General features: G+C 39.0%; 1 protein-coding gene across 3 annotated transcripts in view; it reads right to left on the bottom strand.

The window, feature by feature from the left end:
• Positions 1-16633, bottom strand: part of macrod1 (mono-ADP ribosylhydrolase 1) — a 147508-nt gene that overhangs the window by 15123 nt on the left and 115752 nt on the right. For all 3 annotated transcript variants that reach the window (XM_085426842.1, XM_085426847.1, XM_085426851.1), the window contains 2 exons: positions 4814-4935; positions 987-1017 (listed from right to left, as the gene is read on the bottom strand). In XM_085426842.1, the coding sequence (XP_085282968.1) occupies positions 987-1017; positions 4814-4935 (153 nt within the window). The remainder of the gene's footprint in view (positions 1-986; positions 1018-4813; positions 4936-16633) is intronic.

Below are 16633 nucleotides of genomic sequence, written 5' to 3' on the forward strand. Positions count from 1 at the left end.
TCACTTATTTCCCAGCAGAGGTCTTCTCACCTCCGCTGTAATGAGGTCTGCTCAGCCTTATTGACTGAAACACCAGCAAGCTTTGCAGGGCCTTAAAGTGCAGCTATAATAGTGGTACAAAGTCTGGGAAGAGGTGTACATCATCTGTGTTACTACTAAAAACAAACAAACAACAAACTACTAGTGTGACTGCCTGCCAGGCACATTTGTTTTTCCCAATTTCGTTAGATTACAGAGTGTATAAAACACTGATGAGGAGCAGTTAATGCTTTAATAGGAATTAAGTTACAGCTCTAAAATATGAGACCATTCTTTAAAAATGATACTCATACGCTGGTATGTTTTCTGTGTGGAACTATGGCTTAAAGATGGCAGATTTGTTTTCAATTGCAGCCGTCTGTCTGTAGAGACACAAGCTGCTTATACCTCCTAAAGTTACATAATTTGTGTTACTGCTTCAACACCCTGACCTACAAAACACTCAAGAGGAAAGAAACAGCGGGACAATGACAAACAAGCAGAACAGGGAGGAAGACAACCTGGAGTCAACTGGGAATTTAGCCTTTTCCTCTTTCCAGCAATGACAGAGTGGTGTCAACAACTAGCCCTCACAGCAAAGCCACCCTGGGGTGTGTTTAAGCACTATCCTTGACTCTCTCCTGCCAGCGTGAAGAGGATTACAGTCAATATAACACAATCTCCGGCCTAATCTATCTTAATCTGCCGCTCTTAATCCAAGGCGTTAATCTGAGAACCACCTCTGGGTCGGGGGAGATCATTTGACAAGCGGCACCCGGAGGCTCGGCGCTCTGGTCAAACAGGCAGACTGACAAGCGTGTGATGGAGAGCACACAGCGTGTACAGTGAATGAAGACAGCAGAGAGGAAGTGTTGTTGGTGATCAATAAATGTGAAATAAATGATTGAAAACTGACACACAAACACAAAGTGTAGGAACAGAGGAGACACACACATGAAGGCACTAACCGTAGATTCCAGTTGAGATGCAAGGGAAAGCCTGCAGAGTGAAGAGGAAAAACCAAGTTACAATGTGCCGCAGGTCACATTTAAAACATTTATCAGCTCCTTGTGTCACTCTTATGTTCTAATGCATTCAATCAATCCACCCTCCAATTTAAACACAACACATGATAATGATGAAGCAAAATCATTTAGAAATCAAACGCTCCTTTTACATACGTGTTCAGACAGTAGATTCAGTACTTTGCTAAATCACCAATGCATTATGAGTTCTTGGGAATAATCCCACAAATTTGGCATGCTTTTCTTTTCCAAAGCTCCTTTTCATTTTGACAGAATCTCTCATGCTCAGCGAAGCTTAACGGGAAGCAGTGGTGCACAGGCGTTTTCAAGTGTCTCCTGGGATGCTCCTTCAGGTCCAGACTTTTGGTTGACTTTCCCACACCAGAGCTGAGTTTACTTGGTAATGTGCTTTATATTCTTGCTAAGATGTAAACTTCTGCCTGAGTCTGAAATCTTATTGTGGAAAAGGTTTTCACTCAGTATTGCTCTGTGTTTTTTGCATCCATCTTCTGCTGCCATTACTGTGTTTGACTGTAGGAATGGTATTAATTAGGCGATGCTCAGTGTCCGGTTTCCTGCACACAAAGCGTGGGGAATTGTGGCCTAAGAGTTCAATCTTTATTTCATCAGACCAGAAGTATAAGAGTCAGGTATCTGACAAAGCAGTCTGTCCACCATAAAGGCCTGACAGCTAGAACGCATCATCAAAGGCTGCCCTTCTTTTAGACACATCTAATCTCCATAAAGGAACTCTGGATCCTAATTATCATGACCTTTGAATTATTGGTTACCTGTTCACGCAATGCCTTCTTCCCCTATTCCTGATTTTGACAGGATGAGTGTTGGTGGTTCCAGATTTCTTTCATTTTCAACCAAATTCAACCAAATGCACCCTGACAGTGCTTTAGCACAAAAACTACATCGAAAAGTGATCATTTAAAAGACAAAAAAACAAAAACCCATCTCGCAGATCTTTGGAAACTTTATTTTAACTGGTATGTGTATATATTTCCTGATTTTGTCCAATGACTTCAAAAAGACAGATCATGCTGTAGGCATTTCAAGGATCACTGATAGACGTGGGATGCTTAATTACGTGTATCATGACAAAGGCTCCAAACAAAATGGAAAAAAAGACTCACTCTTTTAATTAAAAACATACACACACTTTACAACCTTGTTTTTGCTTTGACATTGTGGAGTACTGTGTGCAGACTGATGAGAGAACATGAACTGAAGAAGAGCATGAAACACATCAAAATGGGGAAAATTTTAAAAGATCTGACAACTTTCTGAAGAGCTCATCATCATCATCACACACACTCTCTGTATGTCTATCCTTCTGAGGACACTCGGTGACATAATGCATGGCCTATCCTCTCTACTTAACCTTAACTAGCATAAACCAAAGCCCTAGAAGCAACCCTTAACATAACTCAAACCTGACGCTAAACCTGAAGCTTAAATCCGGGTCTAAACCTTTGACGATGTGTCAAAAAGCAACTTTCCCCAAATCTCCTCACTTTCAAGGTCTACAACAAACTGGTCCTCACAAAGGCAGCCATACACGTACACACACGTAGCACTGCACAGAAATCACACTCTCTGCTGGATCCTGATGGAGTCTTTCTCTTGATTGTTTTTCATGGCAGCCTTTCTTCAGCCTCTGACTTTCACATCTATTTAAAGACCAAACTGTTGATCATCCTTTGCTGACGAGGCCGAGCAGGGAAGAATTCTTCCGTCAGCTTCGGCCGTGCTAGTAACACTAATCAGACATCATTACAGTAATTACGATGGTGGGTATACAGACAGCCACTGAGGAAACAATCACTTTATACCGTAAGCTATTACCGGTATACTTTAGGAAAAGAACTTAAAAAACTTCTTGTGTCCACGATTTTGTGGAATTGGTGCATTTTTGCAACAGCTACTTTTTAATGATGCTGGTGAAAATGAAGCTTTGAATGGAAGACTTGCTGCAGTGCTAGACAGATTGTGGGCTTGTAATTGTGTCATATTAGTTTAATACAACGCTAAATGGGCTTTTTTCCCCACCAATGCTGTGATTGAGTGGGAGATCCTTCCCAAACAACAGGACAAACAGGTAAAAGTTAACAGGTAAACAGAGTTGTCACCCTCTTCTAAGAGCTCACACTGCTTTTTACACAGTAAGTGTTGCTGTGTTCTGGCAGCTGAATGCCTTTAACTGTGTTGTCTGTGTTGTCTTAAAAACCATCCTCTTGTGAGTTAACACGTGGGCTATGAACCATGACATTTCCAGTTTGAATCATCGTTTTATTCCATCTCTCTCACCTGTCCTCACCCGTCCGCACTCATTATTAACAATAGCTGCAAAAAATCTGCAGCAGATTCATTATTTCAGGTTCCCGACAAAGCGAATGTGAGCGAGGGAATTGTTTAAAGTCTATTTAGCACCACATTCCCTCTTTTGCATCTCGGCAAGGTAAAATAGGTAATTTGGTACTGAAAGTATTTAACCTTGGATTTAGTTTCTCTAAGTTGCCCAATTAATCACTTCAGATTAGCTTTGAAAGCATTTTTTCACAGCACAAAGACAACTGGAGATTTTGTCTCCGCAGTACTTAGATTGCATCTGATTGAAAGAGGCATGTCTTTGCAGCTGCTTTGGACCGCAGGACAACTGCCAAAACCAAAAACTTTTTTTTTCTTAAATTGGACAAGCAGACAAGCATAAGCAGGCGGATGTTTTTAAGACAGACTGGAACAATGTCGACTTGTACTTTAGTATAAAGTTGCAGCAGAGCCAACAGTTACATTTAAGTCATGCATTATTTCCTGCACTGTAGGTGATTTTGCTTACATTGCTGGCAGACTCACCAGCAATGAAAAAACAATGACAAGAAGAGACCACAGCAGAAGGTAAATGCAGCTATTAACAGAAATAAATACATATTAAAAATCAAAAGGATTATAACTGTTAGTCAGTGAGGTCCGTGTTTGCCAAGTCTGTGCAACACCACTGGTTCTCCTTTGAGTCAAGCAGCCAGTAAACTTCAAGTCTGGCAGATTTCCAACCTGTTGTCAAATATGCCAGCACAAGCAGATGTCTGGATGCTCCCCAGGTCTCCAGATCTGTTCATTTAACCAGACTGCACAGCTTAAGACTCAGGGTGAAGGCAACTATGCCTCACAGGTTCTCTGACACCTACAATAAACAAATAATTTGAAGTTTTGTGAAAATTGCTGTTGCTATGAAAACTTCGGTTAAAAAAAAAATCCTGCAACTGATGCATTTAAGTCTGTTTCAAATCCTGTTCTTTACTAGCGAAGCTACTAATGTTCTGCATTAATCTTCACACTGCTTCCATGCTCCTGTTTTCTTCAATTGCACCTCTGACTTTGTTTTCATGTTGCTTTGGTGCTTTTCTTTGGCTTTAACACTTCATTCTCTGTGAAACCTCCTGCCTGGTGTGTTTCATGCTATCTTCTTACAACTCACACTCCTACCTCTTTTCCCCTTCCTCCATCCATCTCAGTTTGAACACTGTATTCTTTGAAAAATCCAATGCGATCATTTTTTCTGGCTTGAGTTTCTTTTTTAACTATAGCACCCTGTCATACAGTCATGACTGCTTCACCCGTCCTTTTTTTCTTCCTACCAATGCTTCTTTTGTATTCGCTTCTTTTGATTTCTTCTTTATTTGTGTGCCACAGTCTTCAGTGCTTCTTTTTCTTTACCCCGTTTTCAGCATCAGTTCAAATTGCTGTCTCAAATTCATTCTCACCACAGAACGAGCACCATTTTCGGTCGCCGTCTCGAGGCTGTTTCTGTAGCACGATCTTAGCGCGTTCTTCTCCTCCTCTCCAACTCCGCCTTGTGCAATCGGCCCCACTGTCTGAATCACATCTGCAGAGATGGGAAGAAAGAATTCTTTACACAGTGTCAAAGGTATGAAGCTACTGTGAAATAAAGGTAACAGGACAACTGCAAATAAAATACAGTTAAAATTTATAGTTTTTATCAGGGAACTATTTTAAATATTATTAATAAACTCTACTGTTAACATTAAAGTCCTTATAAAACATGTTTTATATCCCCTGACAAAAGCCTGAAAAATGATGCTTACTGTAAACAGTGTTCCTGATCAGCTGAAAAGTAGTGCACTTTCTGTGCCAACTAGCACCAACACTATAATCTTTAGATCTATCCATGTTGATAGTATGATAAAACGTGCCCATCATCAGAAGAGTGGATGACCAGAACTGCTGGTGCACACCAAGAGGCCAACAGTGGATACATTTGTGGTTTGATATTCTGTTTAGCATAGAGGTGCAATTTTGGAAATTGCCATCCATTTTATTTCCGGATAAAATAAACCGTGAACATCCTACATGAAGCGATGAGTGGACTTCGAGGGCTTGAAGAAGATTACCAGCCTTCCAGGTGATGCAGGTTAGCCGTGCTCCAAATGAATATTGAATGTTTCTTTGTGTTCATGTACAGGAACATGGCAGTAACACCATAAGTCTAATTGACGCAGCTAAATGGAACACCTCTTGTATTTTAGCCATTGCTTCTGGACTCCAAACAGCTTCTATTTAAGTGCTCTAAGCAAATCCAAAAGCTTGTAACTATAGAGCAACATGTCTGTGGCTGTACTCTTCTACTGAGGAGTCTCTTTCTTTCAGTTAGGAAAACAGAAAACACAAGATGACCTTCATTTTAACATTGCAGGATGGTTTTCTTAAGTAATGAGCACAATGAAAAACAAAACAAAGTCTACTTTTTCACATTTCAAACAGAGTTTCTACGTGGCAGAGTTTCCCAATATCACAGTTTTATTCATCATAACTTCAAAAATAAATAAATCAGGCAACCGGCTGGATGTATTAAGCTTTCAAAAAACCACCTTCTCTGTCAGCTCACACAGTGCACTGATCGCACTTCAAGCAAGTGTAAACTCAGATGCCTTCCGTCTATATAATCCAGCTCGTCTGTACACGATAGTCATCAAAATTTGCTTTAACACACATTTAAAATACATCAACTAAAAATCAGTGTCAAGTTGCATTTGAGCTGATAGCAAAAAAGCATAAAACATTTTATACGGATATATTTTTTGTCACCAAACTGTACACTTCTTTTTTCTTTCCTTGCCCCACTGTTATTGATTGTGCTGTCTCTGATGGCACATTAGCCATTAAAGTTTGACAACATGTCGGCCTTTTGTTTACATTTTTTACCTCTACCTCTTTTATTTTTATTTCTATTTTCTACATAGAAAATCAGCAGGGAATTCATGTTTTGTGGACGATCGTTAAAAAAAAGAAAAAACTCCCACTCTTGGCATACTCATTTAACCAAAGACCAATTAAATAGTTTTACCCAGGAAAGTATACATTATGCAAGGTTATCTGTATTGCAGCTGCGCCTTCTTTCCCCTCCTCCTGAGTCCCGAACATGAAGATGGAAATGAGGCAGAATGTAAACATGCCATTAATAAATTGCACTTCCTGGTTTCTTTGTAAGTTGCACCTTGCTGGTACCAAGTTTTTTCTTCAGACCTGCCATAATTCTTTGTGGTATGAATTCAACGAGGTGCTAGAAACTCAACTGACATGAATTATGTGAATCTTCTGTTCCAACATATCCCAAAGGTGCTCTGCTGGATTCATATCTGGTGACTGTGGAGGGCATATCAGTGCAGTGAACTCACTGTCACGTTCAAGAAACCAGCTTGAGATGATTTGAACTTTTTGAACTATCAGAAGATTGTGCATTGCAGTCATAAAGGGATCGGCATGATCAGCAGCAGTACTCGGGCAGGCTTTCACGTTGTTTTAGCCAAATTCTAACCCTACCGTCCACCTGCTGATGCAGAAATCAATAAACCTCATGACAAATAAGGTTATTCCAATCTTTTGTTGTCTAATTTTGGTGAGCCTGAATTGTAGCCTCAGTTTTTTGTTCTCAGCTGACAGGAGTGGCACTCGGTGTGGTCTTCTGCTGCTGTAGCCCATCTGCTTCAAGTTACGATGCTTTTAGCATTCAGAGATGCTCTTCTGCAAACCTTGGTTGCAACTAGTGGTTATTTGAGAATGCATTCTCCTCTGACCTCTAGTATCAATAAGGCTTTTTCACCAAAGTAACTGCAGCTCACTGGATATTTTCTCTATTCAAACCCTTCCCTTTGAACACTACAGGGAGTGCAGAATTATTAGGCAAATGAATATTTTGTCCACATCATCCTCTTCATGCATGTTGTCTTACTCCAAGCTGTATAGGCTCGAAAGCCTACTACCAATTAAGCATATTAGGTGATGTGCATCTCTGTAATGAGAAGGGGTGTGGTCTAATGACATCAACACCCTATATCAGGTGTGCATAATTATTAGGCAACTTCCTTTCCTTTGGCAAAATGGGTCAAAAGGAGGACTTGACAGGCTCAGAAAAGTCAAAAATAGTGAGATATCTTGCAGAGGGATGCAGCAGTCTCAAAATTGCAAAGCTTCTGAAGCGCGATCATCGAACAATCAAGCGTTTCATTCAAAATAGTCAACAGGGTCGCAAGAAGCGTGTGGAAAAACCAAAGCGCAAAATAACTGCCCATGAACTGAGAAAAGTCAAGCGTGCAGCTGCCAAGATGCCACTTGCCACCAGTTTGGCCATATTTCAGAGCTGCAACATCACTGGAGTGCCCAAAAGCACAAGGTGTGCAATACTCAGAGACATGGCCAAGGTAAGAAAGGCTGAAAGACGACCACCACTGAACAAGACACACAAGCTGAAACGTCAAGACTGGGCCAAGAAATATCTCAAGACTGGTTTTTCTAAGGTTTTATGGACTGATGAAATGAGAGTGAGTCTTGATGGGCCAGATGGATGGGCCCGTGGCTGGATTGGTAAAGGGCAGAGAGCTCCTGTCCGACTCAGACGCCAGCAAGGTGGAGGTGGAGTACTGGTTTGGGCTGGTATCATCAAAGATGAGCTTGTGGGGCCTTTTCGGGTTGAGGATGGAGTCAAGCTCAACTCCCAGTCCTACTGCCAGTTTCTGGAAGACACCTTCTTCAAGCAGTGGTACAGGAAGAAGTCTGCATCCTTCAAGAAAAACATGATTTTCATGCAGGACAATGCTCCATCACACGCGTCCAAGTACTCCACAGCGTGGCTGGCAAGAAAGGGTATAAAAGAAGAAAAACTAATGACATGGCCACCTTGTTCACCTGATCTGAACCCCATTGAGAACCTGTGGTCCATCATCAAATGTGAGATTTACAAGGAGGGAAAACAGTACACCTCTCTGAACAGTGTCTGGAGGCTGTGGTTGCTGCTGGACGCAATGTTGATGGTGAACAGATCAAAACACTGACAGAATCCAAGGATGGCAGGCTTTTGAGTGTCCTTGCAAAGAAAGGTGGCTATATTGGTCACTGGTTTGTTTTTGTTTTGTTTTTGAATGTCAGAAATGTATATTTGTGAATGTGGAGATGTTATATTGGTTTCACTGGTAAAAATAAATAATTGAAAGGGGTATATATATATTTTTTGTTAAGTTGTCTAATAATTATGCACAGTAATAGTCACCTGCACACACAGATATCCCCCTAAAATAGCTAAAACTAAAAACAAACTACAAACTACTTCCAAAAACATTCAGCTTTGATATTAATGAGTTTTTTGAGTTCATTGAGAACATGGTTGTTGTTCAATAATAAAATTATCCCTCAAAAATACAACTTGCCTAATAATTCTGCACTCCCTGTAGAGATGGTTGTGTGGGAAAATCCCAGCAGATCAACTTTTTCTAAAATATTCAGACCAGCTTCAATCACCTTGCTCCCTGTTTCTGATCTTCAGCAGGTTGTTTTCACCGTGTCTACACGTCTAAATGCACCGAGTTGCTGCCACGCAATGATGGCTGATAAGATATTCGCATTAACAAGCAGTTGAATCTGAGTACCCAACAAAGTGGCTGGTGAGTGTCTATTTAAGGTGATCCAGTGTTGCTATGATATGTAGGCACTTTAAATCAGTAAAATAAGCCGATTTTAAACTAGGTTTTCTCAATATTTCTGGACTTTTTTCCCCTCACTTTGATTTCTGTGATGATTAATGAGGCTCTGAACTGTGAGATCACAAATGCATTTTTACTATTTCAATCTAAATTTCCAGAGGGTTTAACATTTGATTTTAACTACAGAGCTGGAAAGCTTTGAATCTACTGCTGTCACTGGTTTTGATGCCCCAAGCAAATCATTTTTTCTGGGTGTTTGTCACAGCCTATGGTCCTGAGAATTCTCAGGAGGAATAACATCACACAGAGACTGCTGGTGTCCTTCTACAGAGCCACCATTGAGAGTGTTCTAACTTACTGCATATGCATCTGGTACACTAGCTGCACAGGGGCTCAGAGGAAAGCACTCCAAGGGATCATTAACACCGCCCAAAAGATCACTGGCTGCCCTCTCCCCACACTGGAAGTTCTACACAACGCCCACTGTTTTAAAAAGGCCCAAAACATCATAAAAGACACCTCACATCCTGGCCACTCCCTGTTCGAACTGTTGCCCTCAGGCAGACGGTACAGGGCAATCAGAGCAAGGACTAATAGACTCAAACACAGCTGTTATCCAACTGCAATAACACATCTGAATACTACAAAAAAATGTCCATCACGCCACTCTTGTGTTAATCTATGCACGGTCTGAAGCATGTGTGTGGGAATGTATGTGAATGTTTTACTGTTATATCTTATTAGTATTTTAAGTATTCTATCTATTTTATTTATTGAATTTTATTGTTTTATTTATATTTTGATATTGCTAGGGATGATGCAATGATCGGGGACCATTCTTAATTTCGTTGTTCTCATGACAATGACAATAAAGTTTCTGATTCTGATTCTGATTCTGTATGAAAACAGTTTTTAGTACTACCATTATTTACCAAACCGAAAACGGTACACAGCACTTTTTTTACATTGTCCTCTCAGCGAGTCCACAGCAACACCATCTTTCACTGTTTCCAATTTGTTTTGTGTGAAATATTTTTTCATGCTTTTCAGTCATGTAGCCGTAGCTCGACTAATTGATACTGTCTCTGTCAAGTTAATTGCTGCAGTTTTACTCTATGGTCTCAGAAAAAATATTTAAATTTGTGTATTTGATTAAATAAAGGCTAAATAAACTGAAGCGTACTGACGTGAAGGTTGAGGAAAGACAGGAGAGGCAGAGAAAACAGGAATACTAGTAAACAGAAACCAAGTGAGGAACAGAGACTGCTGTCGGTGAGCTGCGGTTTAACCGGCCTCTACACGCCCACGCCGACACCACCACACATTCTGATGAGGCTCAGCATGTTGCTCAGCTTGAATCCCAGCGGTGTCATAAGACCTGGCTAGACCACCGCCTCTACACGAGAACACACACAAACTGAAAAGAATCTCAGCAATACAAGGCTTTTTTCTTCCATCTAGTACCACGAGACACCTTTTTTTTTCTTAACAGGCTCCCATGAGGTGAAATAATCTCTGATTTTTTCCACCTCAGATCAGTTTTGACACTTGAGTCTTGAATAAAGTGTGGACTGATCTGCAGATTTCACTCACACCAGACAGCTCAATCACAGCCTCAAACATGTTCACTGTTCATTAAAAGGGGCCCTGTTTTTTTATTATTATTATTTATTTTTTACATCCATCTAGGACAAGTTATTTGTCACATGCCCTCACTAACAATGTGATATAATATAAAGGTCTGCTTGTCTATTTGCAATCTGGCTGTGCTGGGTGGATTGATACTGAAATATTGACGTTTCCAAATCCCGAGATTCCTGTCTTAGAATCAATTCTAATTAAAAAAAAAAAAAAAAATCCATATCTAAACTCAGTAATTGGACATAAATGTGTATTTAGTTGTGTGCTGGGGAAGAAATTCAGCCCTCTAACTCATCCAGTGGGACCAGCCTGTGGGGGCGGAGGTGGGTGCTGGGGTCAGTGGAGGGTGAGGGGTGATTACATATTGTTCATGATGTACAGTAGTCTGGTCTCATGCCCGCACAGAGAGAGTGAGGAAAAACACAGAGAGGGCTGATAAAAAGCAACAATTATCACTGACTGCAGCAAAGCAATCTGTGTCTATCCAGGCTACAGTTTTATGAGTTAATGTTCCCGTCATTATTAACCCTTTAATTTAAAAATTTCAACCCTATAGCAATATTGGGGGATATTACAAGATTGTTTTATTTGGTTGCATTTTATGTGTTGCGAATCAGGGTCAATTTATTTTCAATATATGATGTAGGGTAATTTTTTTTTTTTTTAAAGAACTGAATTGAATTGATTGTCCTCTCCAGAGTAAAGGTGCTTGTACCAAATATTGACTTTCAAATTCATAAAAATGTTATTACCTTTACTTTCTGTCTTTTCATGGATATGTGTTTTAAGTGTGTTGCAAATATTTCGAGAAATCACTATATTTAGTTTTCCAAGCAAAATATAAAAGAAGTGAAGGGTGCCTAATAATTTTGTATAGTACTGTATATATATTCATTAGGGCATTATTTACTTATTTTATCATGCATTTCTTTCATTATAATACAATATAATTAAAAACCAAGCCTGTGTTTTCTCCTCTGATCTTTTACAGTAGTTAGTGCAGATTTGGACGCTCCATAAATGTTAAAGAGGTAAGTATTACTTCTCAGTTGCAGTGAATAGATAGACGAAAATAAACAGTAGAAAACTAAACTGAAGAAAGAAGAAGAGAAATAACAATTTAACATAAACCAGTGACACTCCGGTGCCTGATCAACCCTGGCAGGTCCTCCCTGGATGAGGGTGTCCTGTGATAATGTCCGAAACACCCGATGAATCCAAGGTCAAATACTGACGATGTGTCCCAAATTTTAATATGATAATCTACATCAGAGCTCTAATCCCTAAACCTAACCAAGGAAGGAAAAAATGGCAGATAAGCTTGGGTAAAAGACCAAAAGTTGAGGCACACAACGATGCGTGGCGGTGGTAACGTTTCTGGGCTGCCTTTCCTCATAACAGCCATCCCTCAAGATTTTCTCCATTTAAAGCAATGCATTATCAGGGATTGTAACACCTAGTCCTTTTACTGAATCAGTGTACTGAGGTACAGCAAATATAAGTTAGTTTTATTATGCCATGTACTGAGGTTCAGTCTGTCTGCCAGCCCAGGGTAAAGAGCACCTACACTAACAAGATGATTTAAAATTAAATGGGTTTAGTCTATATTTTTTTTTAAAACTTTTTAAACATTTACTGGCAATGGGGATATCAGCTTGGGTGTTACTTGGCATTAAAAACAAGATTAGCGGTATCACACAGCCACGCTCACTCCTAATTGTTTAGCTTTAGACAAACCCAAAATCATTAAAAATTCTCTCCAGGTTTTGTGGTTAAGAGACAAGAAAAGAAAGAAGATGTAAAGCTTTAGACTTGACAGAGGTATAAATCAATACAAAACAAAAAAAGTGCACTTAAACAGTCTAATTTTACCATTGATTCAGTGAGTAACTTTTTGCACTCAAAGCACGCCAAAGGGCAAGCCGAAATTTCAAGACACTCCTGAATTCATATCCATGGAAAGTGAATTTTTGTCATCTGACATGTGAAATAGACCCAGTCCAGCTGAAGACAGAAAACCATTACTTAGTGTTTTTTTACAGGACTGCATAGAGTACTGTAAAAACACAACTGTAAGACTTGCAGTTTACACAGTACTGCCAATGAAAGTGGCTTTTTCATTTATGTTTTCTTCAGGTGTTGGATTGATGGCACTGGTTGTGGTTTGCGGGATCCATTCTCCACTTCACTCCGAGGCAGGACCTTTGATGCGTGTCACTCTCATCATTCGGTAATTGTGCAAATGGATTGTGGTTCCTTTTGACAGATATTAGGAAATAAAATATATAATCTGAATGCTGACTAGTGTGTTTTATGAGAGGCCCAGACTTCAGTGTAAAATTAGGTTGCAGGCTGACAGGAAACTGCACGCCTTTGCAGAAGCATGGTAATTGCAGTAGAAAGTGAAACCAACTAGGCTGTTTGATCGAAACTTAAAGTGTGGTGTGACGTAGAGAGCAAGTATATAAATAACTAGGCTTCCGTTTGTGCTTCAGACCTGGGGTAGTGTGTTTTGTGTTCAGGTCTCCATATCCAGATATGTAAAATAAAGATCATTTTTAAAGTAAAAGGACCACTTTTGAGCCGTGTCTTTCTTGGCCTGAAAGAATCCAAAAGAACCAGAATTTAACACAGACATGTCTTTAGGAGATTTCTGGTGGAAATGAGGTCATAGGAAGTATTAATACGGAAAACTAACAATTTATTCATGATGTTTTGTGCAGTTGTGTGCTTTACGAATATTAGATATTTGTCACAAGAGCCAGTGGCACACCTATAGTTGCCTCAGAGAATCCAAATATAGAACCTGAATGTTTCTTGAGCCTGGATTTGTTCACATTTGTCAAAAAGGGAGAATAAAAAGCATGTAGAATTGGAAGACTTGGCTAGTCCTCTCACTCCAATGAAAAGAAAACCGTAACAAGATCAATTATATTTTATAATTATTAATTAATTATAGACAGAGGCCGTTTCTATGATTTATTTCTAGATTCATTCATCAGGCACTGAAAACTTGAACAAAACTTCACAAACGAGAACAAAAACAAAAATCAACTCACTCCTGCGTGCTGGACTTTTCTTTTCACGATTCAAAACAAAATGAGTCTAATAATTAAGCGACTTAATATGGACCTTAATGCTGCTTCAGTCACTCACACAAAACAAGCCACAGATTGCAGAGCACAGAGGAAGCCCTGCAGAACCTCTTTAATCGGACCCTCTGAGGATTGGAGGCCATTAGGCAGAACGATTTAACACAGTGTTTGTGACTTTTTGAAATATGATCTCGTGATCTTTTTTCAGAAGCAGAAATTCATAACAGAAGAATGAAATGTGCGCTTCTACCCATTTCCCCGATGCCCTCTACAGACTTATTTGTGGTTAGAAATGGTTGTAGCTGTATCCATCGACAGCTAACCAACATCAGTGAAGGATTGGTTAGTCATGCAGGATCTATTCATTATTCGCAGGCAGAGGAACGGAGCTCAGCCTTCCAGAAAGAAGGAAACTGCAGGGAAAGAGGCGCAAGCTGATTTGAATCTCATACCACTTTTTTTAAGAGGGAAACATTCTGAAGCCTGAAGGTATATTAAATGGGGTGTGATGTAAAAACACCCTTTTGTCACTCATTTTAATGCTTCTCAGTGCAAATGCATGAACTGAAATGTGTGATATCAGGCAGAGTGACTGATTAGCTGGGTGCAGGCCAGATTAGAAGCAGCATGGCACAAACTTGTCAGATTTCAGGCCTTGAAGTATATACAGCATCTTTGTACTTCATCATACAGGTCAGAAAGTGGGAGTTTTGATCCACTGACTGAAATCAAAGAACAAACAAGAAACTTTTTTGGTTCAGCATTTTCAACATACCGAATTATGACCGAGACTTCCTGTGCAAGTCGTACTACTTGTAATTTTGTTCTATTACCGTGTTTTTCCTTTTAAAAAAAATGTTATGTAAAGGTTTAAAAAAAAAGGGTTGTTTTTTTCAAGAAACAAAGAAAATAATTTTTATTTTCACATATCTGAAGAGCATTAAGGGACTTAAGCCTACAAAAGCTAGTGCAGTGAAGTTTGTGAATATCTGTGCGCCTGTGCTTATTATTATTTTATATCATGTAAAAAACATGTAGAAATCACATGACTAAATACAGAAAATGTAAAATCTATATATTTTTTGGAAGTAAAAGTAACTAAAATGGAACTTAAAAAGCTATATAAGGAATAAAAAACCCTGAATTTTAATACAGTTGAATTTAACACTAACAGTAAGGTCAAGGCGCTTTATAATGACCCTACAATAGAGCCAGCTAATAATCTACAGTTTAAATAAACCATAACAAATATATTTCATAATTACATTAATTTAAAAAAAATGAAATTTTATATTTCCATTATCAGATATCAACATGCATTTACATGTCATTTTATTTAATTATTTACCCCTTAAGTTTTAATTTGACACAGCTGCATTAACTGTTCTTCATTTGGAGGAAGAGCAACAAGGTATAAAAATGGCACCTAAAATATAATAAAATATAAAAATAAAATATCACCTGTTATCAGAACATCTTCTGGCCCTCAGCAGTTCTTAAAATTAGGTAAATATAATCTCAGATGAGCTACAATGACAGTCATTTATCATACAGGAAAATGGGGAAAATATGAAATGAAGAGATTAAGAAACAACCAGCTCCTGATAATCAAATGCACATGATTATGATCATCAAGTGTGAGCACCTCCATAAAAGCAGATGTTTTGGCAGTCTGCTTGTCTGGAACAGTAAGATATGCATTACAACAATGCCAAAAAGGAAAGACATCGGAATGATTTTTGGAGAGGCAATCATTACTCCCCATCAATCTGGGAAGGGTTAAAGGCCATTAAAAACAAAAAACAAACTGAAGTCCATCATTCTACAAAACCGTTATTTACAGGTGGAACAAATTCTAGATAGCTGTCAATCTTCCCAGGAGTGGACGTCCAACAATTTCATCCCAAGGTTAGACAATATATAAAAAAATGGCTGCAAACCTCAATGAGCTGAAACAACTAGTAGAAGAGGGGGTTAAAATTGCTACAACTGATGTAGTTATGATAAGTTTAAATTATTGATGCTATAGGTGTTTCTACAAGCTACTGAATTATGAGATATACTTGGTTTAACACACACTGCCTACTCATTTTGCTTACACTAATATTCCACATGTTGTTGTTCATCTGAGTTTGTATTTAAATAATTTCAGAAGTTTCATGTGTTAGAAAAAAGTTACCTCTTTACAAAGCCTGAAGATAAAGCGCAACATTAACATTCACTTGATTTGTTTACTGAGTATCCGCTTTTCTTTTAGCTCTGTTAAGGTCTTTATCATTTCCTGGGGGAAATATGTGGTTCTTTAGCTACTAAGTACTCCCTATGTTAAAGAGCTCAACTCCAATGTTTAAAGCACGACAGATATAGTACAGCATGCTTTTTCAACAGCCTTTAGTGTTAGCTGAAAATGGCTCTATATAAATGGTCAAAGTGGGGCATAACAGCAAAGCTGTAACCCACAAAGCCAAAACAATGAGCTAAAAGAGGCTAAAATGCTAATTGAGCCCCTTTTATATTAACCAGGCTTTATTTGATGAAGTATTGATTATACCAAGATTGATTTTCAATTCTAGGCAAGCAGTGTGAATATGTTCACTGTTGTATGTGAAGGTTTTGTCAGTGTTTTGATTTGCTTTGTGTCTTCTTTTTTTTTGTACCTGAAAGGCAACATTTCAAACATGTGCCTTTTCGTGCCCATGTGAACTGTGCAACTGTTTCAGCAGACTACACTCCTCCTGCAATCATTAAGCTGAAGACGAAGAGCTTTACTGCTATGGCAACTTATGAAAAACTGAACGCTGTGATGCCTCCGTGTGCCCCGAAGACCAGAAGCGTGTGGATGAAAGTCTGTACC

This window comes from Rhamphochromis longiceps, linkage group LG2 (assembly GCF_057381845.1).
Source record: "Rhamphochromis longiceps isolate RC_006_pf linkage group LG2, R_longiceps_female_GT1.1, whole genome shotgun sequence".
In the NCBI taxonomy this organism is placed as follows: Eukaryota; Metazoa; Chordata; class Actinopteri; order Cichliformes; family Cichlidae; genus Rhamphochromis; species Rhamphochromis longiceps.